A 7,892-nucleotide genomic window follows, 5' to 3' on the forward strand; every position below is an offset into this window, starting at 1 on the left:
TATCAGAGATGTACATTTCTAAAAATTGTCCTATTTATAAGAAATTCAAAATTCAAAAATTCTGCATCTCCCCCCCCCCCCTTTTCCAGCATTTGCCCTCTCTATGTCCCTGTCTCCCCCCTTTTCCAATATTTGCCCTCTCTGGGTCGGATTGTGTAAATAGCACTTCAAGTTGTGCGTGCACAACTTAATTGAACAATAAGCCAATCAGCGCCAATAATTGGCAACTAATAATCAATTATCAGCATGAATTGGCAATAATTAGGATTTAGGCACATCCTATTGAGCGTAAGAATTTGGGGGCATGGTTAGGGGCAGTGGTGTTCCTAGGTCAGCTGCCACCCGGGGCGGATTGCCACTGCACACCCTCCCTGGGTGCAGCGGAGTCCGTATCCCCCAAGGTGTCTCATTTCAGATGCCACGTTACAACATTCCCCCCTAGTTTCCTTTACCAGCCACTTGACTTATGCCCAGTGGCGATCCTAGGTCGGCTGCCACCCGGCATGGATCGCCACTGCGCACCCCCCCCCCCCAGGTGCAGTGGCATCCATCCCCCCAGGGTGCAGCATGACACCACCACTCCCCCCCCCCCGGTGCAATGACACTCCCCTCCCCAGTGCAATGACAGCCCCCTCCCTGGTGCATCAAGCCCCTCCCCCCGGGTGCATTCTTGGCTGCTGGAGGGTGCAGAGAGCAGCTGCGCACCTGTCAGCTCCACTGGCTCCCTGCTCCCTCTGCCCCGGAACAGGAAGTAACCTGTTCCGGGGCAGAGGGAGCAGGGAACCAGCGGAGCCGACAGGCACGCGGCTGCTCTCTGCACCCTCCAGCAGCATGCACCCGGGGTGGACCGCCCCACCACCACCCCGCCCTTGCTACGCCACTGCTTATGCCTTATCACCACAGCCTTAAATATTAGTGTGACCATTATCAGAATATAGCACAGAAAGGGTCCAAAGTACAGAACAAGTCCAAATATCAAAGAAAAGGACACAATTACTTTATTGATACACTTTGAACATCAATTTCTTCCTTAATGACCCGACACGGGCCGTGTTTTGACGCACAGCGCCTGCGTCAGCTGTCAATGGGGTACTGATTATTGAAAGCAACTAAAGCTTTCTTCTGTTTATGAAGGGACCACTCCGATTCTAGCTTCATTGAACGATTCAGTGCATTCATTTTGTAAGAAGTTGGACAATCATCCATCCTGTTATCATCGAAGAAGGAAGCTTTAGTTGCTTTCAATAATCAGTACCCCATTGACCCCTGACGCAGGCGCTGTGCACCGAAACACGGCCCGTGTCAGGTCATCAAGAAAGAAATCGATGCTCAAAGTGTATCAATAAAGTAATTGTGTCCCGATTTTGAAGGCCCGTGGTGCATTATCAGAATATCAAACCTCCTAGGTCCTTTCAATGATGTGCCGATAGGCCTGGATCATGGTGCCTACGTTAACAGAATTTGTAACCTGCCAGTCCAACCCAGCTGCTAGTGAACTTGACTATCACAAGCAGTTGACCATTCCTTAAATAGAGTCACAGAAACAGGGTTGTTTCCCTTCTCTCTCAGCCTCTCCTGTGACTTTAGTGCAACTTTGGAGCTTGTGAGTCAGTAATATTCAAAGGTCCTACACCAACTCTTGTGTTGGCTTCCTGTTAGACTGGAAGACACTTGCGTGTACTGGGATCTGTGACTGCACACTGACACACAGGGCCCTGTGCTGACGGCAGCTACTGATGTTGTCACTTTTGCCATGGTTTCGATAAACGAGAGTAAAATGCAGGTCTGATATTTGGTTCTCTTTGTGCTCCACAATCACGTGAAATGTTTTGTAAAAATATTAAACGGGGTTCATATTGGATAAAAGGTTGGGATACAGTGTTATAAGTTGTTCAGGAATCTGTTACCTGTGCAATACTGTTGTATGAAAGGTGAGGGGTCCTCTGGGAGACTCAAAGATGGAATGCCCGCAAGTTCATGGAACCACCCATACATAAGACAGCGCTGAGTACATGGGGCAACCCACACCTGACTGACTTGAGGCCATTGGTTGCTCCTGGGCTGGATTGAGGGGTTCTTCCTGCCTCAGCCTGAGTGTGATACTCGCAGAAGGTTTTTTTCAGTCCTCTGCCAGTGCCACAGCCATTGCAGCTGCCAGGAGATTTGGGCATTCATGACTCACCCACTCTCCCCAATAAAGCTGTGGCCAGGTTGCTACTACTGAACTGTGTTGCTGGTGTGGACTTTATATAACTTACCTTGCTCCCTTTCCAGACAGCACTGTCGAAGGCAGAAGAATGGATGGCAGGAATGTGGATGGCAGACTCCTGTGAACCATGGAAGAAATATGTGTTGGGGGCTGGGATGTGGTACCAATGTTTGGGGTTAGACCACAGAAAGGAGGAAAAGGGTAGAAATGCATAGATGGCCAAATAACCTTCCACTGAATTTTTTGAGTTATGACTAGTGTAATAACTTATTAAGACCAGGGGAGTAACTACTATGGGGCCACGGGGGCCTGGGCCCCCGTAGATTTGGCCCTGAACCCCCCTGCCGACAACCCTCTCAACCCCCCCTCCCGCCGCCAACCTGCCGTCGTAGACTCAGAAACCAAACGAAGGAAGAAGACTTCGGCTGGCGGGGGATGGGGTCCCCCACCAGCAATGGTAGGCAATAGGGGGGGGGGGGTAGGCGGGGGGGGGGGGGTCGAGAGGGTCATCAGCAGGGATGGGGGTCAAAGTTGTTCGTGGTGGTGCTGGCAGCGGCGGGGGGTGTTGGCAATGGTGGGCGGGTGTCGGCAATGGCGGTGGGGGGGGGGTTGGCAGTGCCACCAGCTAATGATAAAGAATAGGCTTTAGTTTGTAATGTAGACATGCTATGAACAACAGTTCCTATAAGGTATACTGGAGTCCTCAGCTTGTGCTCCTACCATGGGGCTGCTGCTGATTTTACTGCCATCTAGAATGGTAGAAGCCTTTAAGGGAATGATGCACATCTCTTCACTTCATATGACAAACAATTCCTAAATCTTGAAACTTTAAAAAAAAAACCCCAAACAGATATCAAAAAGAAAATGACTTGTATCTATATTTCATGCAAGATTTATCCACATGGACTCTAGAGGTTCCTAGCTAATTTTTTTTTAAGATGTGTTGGTGAATAGTGTAAATGGCAAACTTGTTTAGCCACCTGCTTCATTTAGGATCCTCCTGAGATTATAATAATACGAGCTTCAAAGACAGTTTAAGTTCATCACTTTGCAGCTTACTGGAAACATTTTGCAAACTTTGGCTGTTGGCAGAGGTAGAGAGGCAGAGACGACCTGGTTTTCCAGTATTTCCGAATGTAATCTATCTATAAATTATAGTTTGTTGTAATTTTCAGCAATATCTTTGTGTATTTGGTAATACGGAAGGCAAAAATCATACACTCAGGTGATGATCGCTCTAATTTATAAACTGTAAGTATCTATCTCGCTTTGCATGCACCTTTACTGCTTGCCAACCCTTTCATTTTCAGCCTTCTTACATGTGATAAAATGAAATTTTCTAAACGTACTTCCCACTACAGGGTAAAGCTAAGAAAAACTGATGAAGGTAAGAATATGTTATGATGATTCCTGACTAGCAGCATTGTCAGTATACATTCATCTCATGTTTATCTTGTTTTCCCTTATCCTAACCTCAGTTACTGTGTCTCTTTGTCTCTTTCTACAACTCTTCCCTTAATATATTAAAAGAGAACAATCATTGTCAAATAATCCTTGGGAAGACACCTTCTTTGAAGGTGTGAACACACATATGGATAAAGGTGGGCCGGTTGATATAGTTTATCTAGATTTTCAGAAGGCTTTTGACGAAGTTCCTCATGAGAGATTCCTGATAAAATTAAAGAGTCATGGGTTAGGAAGCAATGTTCTGGATTAGGAATTAGTTATTGGGCAGAAACCAGAGGGTAGGGTTAACTGGTCATGTCTCTCAATGGAGGAGGGTGAACAGTGGAGTGCCGCAGGGATCGGTACTGGGACCGGTGCTACTTAACAAGTTTATAAATGATTCGGAAATCAAAACAAGTGAGGTGATTACATTTGTAGATGACACAAAACTATTCAAAGTTGCCAAAGCACATGTGGACTGTGAGAAATTGGAAGACTGGGCATCCAAATGACAGATGAAATTTAATGTGAATGCAAAGTGAGTACATTGGAAAGAATAACCTTATTTTTACTATGTCTACATCAGTTATTATATTCTCCATATAATACTCTTAATCCAAATCATAGTTACCTGATGCTGGCATCCACCTTAGGAGTCAGCACCCAAGAAAAAGACAATATGTTGAAATCTTCTACACAATGTGCAGTGGAGGCCAAAAAAACCAAACAGGATGCTAGGAATTATTAGGAAAGGGATGGCAAATAACAACAAGAATATTATAATGCCACTGTATCACTCTATGGTACGACCTCGCCTTGAGAACTGCCATATCATGAAAAATATATGTAGCAGAATCAGAAAAAGTTCAAAGAAAAGTGACCGAAATGATAAAGGGGATGTAACTTATCTCATACAAGGAAAGGCTAAAGAGGTTAGGGCTCTTCAGCTTGGAAAAGAGATGGCTGAGGAGAGAGATGATTGACGTCTACAAAATCCTGAGTGGTGTAGAATGAGTAAAAGTGAATCGATTTTTCGCTCTCTCAAAAAGTAGAAAGACTAGGGGACACTCGATGAAATTTCACGGAAACACATTTAAAAAGTCATTGTCAGGTTAGAACTGTATTGCCACTGCCATCGCTTCTTGATTACATAAATCAATAATTTTATTGTTTATTTTTAGACATGGACTGAGATGAAGCACATTTCATTCTCTTCAAAAGAAAGCAAATTCTTCATTGCAAGTGCTGTGAGATTATAAAACATTTCACTGATTGTTACAGCCTCGTAATTAAATACCATTTTGAGAGGACTGATGAACTATGCATGAGTATGAGAGGAGGAAGCCAGTGGGTACCACACGGTACGTAGACTTCATTTATTTATTAGGATTTATGTGGGGGAAAGTGCTGATCTGAGGGTTTGTGTTGTTCTCAGTACATATGACTGGGATGGATTTTTTAAAAATGAGGTCTTCATATTCCTACAGAGGAGCAGACCTCCAGGATCATCACGTAGAAATTGCACTGAGTCATTGAGTTATATAATGGATGAAATAAATTCTTCTTATCAATCTGTGACACTGTTTTCAAGGCTAATTTGAAACCAAAGAAAGTGTGTTAAGAAAGAGCATAATCCAACACTTGGAAGGGTTCATGCGGTATAACTGTGAGATGTCTGTAAGAATAAGAGCAAATGGGATATGACATTCATTGAAGGCGGGGCATGCTTTACTCGGGGGGGGGGGGGGGGGTTAATGAATTGCTACCCATTTCCTGAGCATAGAAAGCTGTATATATATGACTAAAATGGAATACAATAGAAAACAAAACATGAGAAAGTAAAGTTGTCTCCTTAGTACAATTTAACTAGCTACACACAGCACTGTATAACGCATATAAGAGAGAGAGTCCCTGCTCCACAGAGCTTAAAATCTAGTGATGAAAATGATTTAGAACAAATAAGATATTCCTGGAGAATGTATTATGTAAAAGTATTCACAAAAAGTTGAGTTCCTAGCCAGGATTTGAAAGACTAGAGACAGAGCATGACACAACAACTCAGGCAGTCTTTATGAAGAATATTAATGTTCTCGGAGTATCTGTCTCATTTTACTTATTCTCTCTTGTGCTTTTCTTTTCCTACAGCTGATAAAGTGGAAGGAATGACAGTCAACAATGAAACAAGAGTCACAGAATTCATCCTCCTAGGACTTTCTAGTAATCCAGACTTGCAGCTACTATTCTTTGTGCTGTTTCTAGTGATGTACCTGGGCACCATAGCTGGGAATCTTCTCATTATGATAACCATCTATGTGGACTCTCAACTGCACACGCCCATGTACTTCTTCCTCTGTAACCTGTCTTTCATAGATTTGAGCTTTTCCACAGTCACTGTTCCCAGATCCCTTGTTCTCTTTCTCCTGCCGCGCAAAGCTATCTCTTTCACTGACTGCATGACTCAGTTGTTTTTCTTGCATTTCATTGGGGGTGCAGAATGCATTCACCTGGTCCTGATGGCCTATGACCGCTACGTTGCCATCTGCAATCCTTTGCGTTATACCACAATCATGAACAGACGAGTCTGCCTCTTGCTGATGGTTTCTACGTGGGCAGGAGGTTTCATTCATGCCTTTGCACAGTCACTCCCAATAATTCAACTGCCCTTCTGTGGTCCTAATGAGATTGATCATTTCCTTTGTGATGGCCATACCCTATCTTTGTTGGCTTGCTCTAGTATCTTTATCACTGAAGCTTTGGATATGGCCAACAGTGGATCCTTAGCCCTTAGTTGTTTCCTAGTGCTGGTCATATCTTATGGATACATCATCTCCACCATCTTAAAAATGCACTCAACTGAAGGAAGGCAGAAAGCTTTCTCTACCTGTGCCACCCACCTCCTGGTAGTCACTTTGTTCTTTGGCCCAATTGTTTTCGTCTACATGAGACCTTCGGTGACATTTGTCGTTGATAAACCACTTGCCGTCTTTTACAGCATTGTGACCCCCTGGTTAAACCCCATCATATATACTCTCAGAAATGAGAAAGCGAGAAAAGCCATGAAGAAGCTTGGAGGTAGGACAATGTCTCTTTTGAGGACACATGCAAACTGATTTCCTGTCCATTTAGAGAATGATACCATCGTGTAAACCATCTCTTCTCCCTGACTGATGTATGGCCTTTAATCTTTAAAATTCTGATTATATATCACTTGATTATATTTTTTTATAAAATTTCCATTGTAAGGTTTGATATAATTGAATGAATTATACTGTTCTTAGTGAACGTAGGAGTTATATTTCTTGACACATTCAAGAACCATGATTTATGTAAATATTTGCTCATTAAACCTGTATTGATTTTGTTTTTTAGCTTATTTTTGATAGCCAGTTCCAGTTTTGTTCTAAGACACATGATATATCAAATATGTAAATATACGTTAGTTATTTTCATCCTGATTCTATATAATGCAACTTGAGTTACGTGCTCAAATGTGTTCATATTCTGTATTTTGCATGAACTTAATTAGCTTAACATGCTAATCAGTACTGATAATTGAACTTAGCAAGCAATTATTGACACTAATTGCCACTAATTAGAATTTATGCATACAACTGTCTTTGCTTGTTCAATAAAATGATGCATATAAATTCTAAGACACGGATCTGATAAGGGGGTGTGGCCACGGGTGGGTCATTGACATTCATAGAATTTATGCACCGTGTTATAGAATATTCTTGTTCTCCCCTAGATTCTATATAGTACGCCTAGAGATCCGTGCAAAAATTGGCAGAGATTCTACGTACCTAACAAGCTTAATAACCTAATGAACACTGATAATAGCACTTAATGAGCAAAAAAGGACACCAATTGGCACTGATTAGAATTTAGGCATTGAAGTCACTAAGCATATTCTGTAACCATGTGTGCTGTACTTCTAACGTGGACAGGAAAAAAGGGGTGTGTTTATAGGCAGGGAAATGGGCATTTTGTGGGTGTTCCAACATTTATGTGCCTAGTTATAGAATATGGCCCAGTGTGCCTAAATGCGCCACACCACTCCGTGAAAAACTGCACTGGCTTCCTATCAGAGAACGTATCTCTTTCAAAATCTACACCTTAGTCCATCAATCTCCCAATCAGAAATAGTACCAGTTCATCATGGTCTTACCTGAATCTCCACTACCCAAATTGCAAAGGACTAAAATACAAGACAACCCATGCGTCCAACTTCTCTTAC

At 42.8% G+C, this 7,892-nt stretch overlaps 1 protein-coding gene across 1 annotated transcript; it reads left to right on the forward strand.

Annotated features, from left to right (window-relative positions):
- The first annotated feature begins 5,814 nt into the window (after nucleotides 1–5,814).
- LOC115457275 (olfactory receptor 4E2-like) lies at nucleotides 5,815–6,765 on the forward strand. Its single transcript, XM_030186699.1, has one exon. It carries the CDS (start codon nucleotides 5,818–5,820, stop codon nucleotides 6,763–6,765), a length of 948 nt encoding a protein of 315 aa, XP_030042559.1. The 5' UTR covers nucleotides 5,815–5,817.
- The last annotated feature ends 1,127 nt before the right edge of the window (nucleotides 6,766–7,892 follow it).

Source organism: Microcaecilia unicolor, chromosome 14 (assembly GCF_901765095.1).
Source record: "Microcaecilia unicolor chromosome 14, aMicUni1.1, whole genome shotgun sequence".
In the NCBI taxonomy this organism is placed as follows: domain Eukaryota; kingdom Metazoa; phylum Chordata; class Amphibia; order Gymnophiona; family Siphonopidae; genus Microcaecilia; species Microcaecilia unicolor.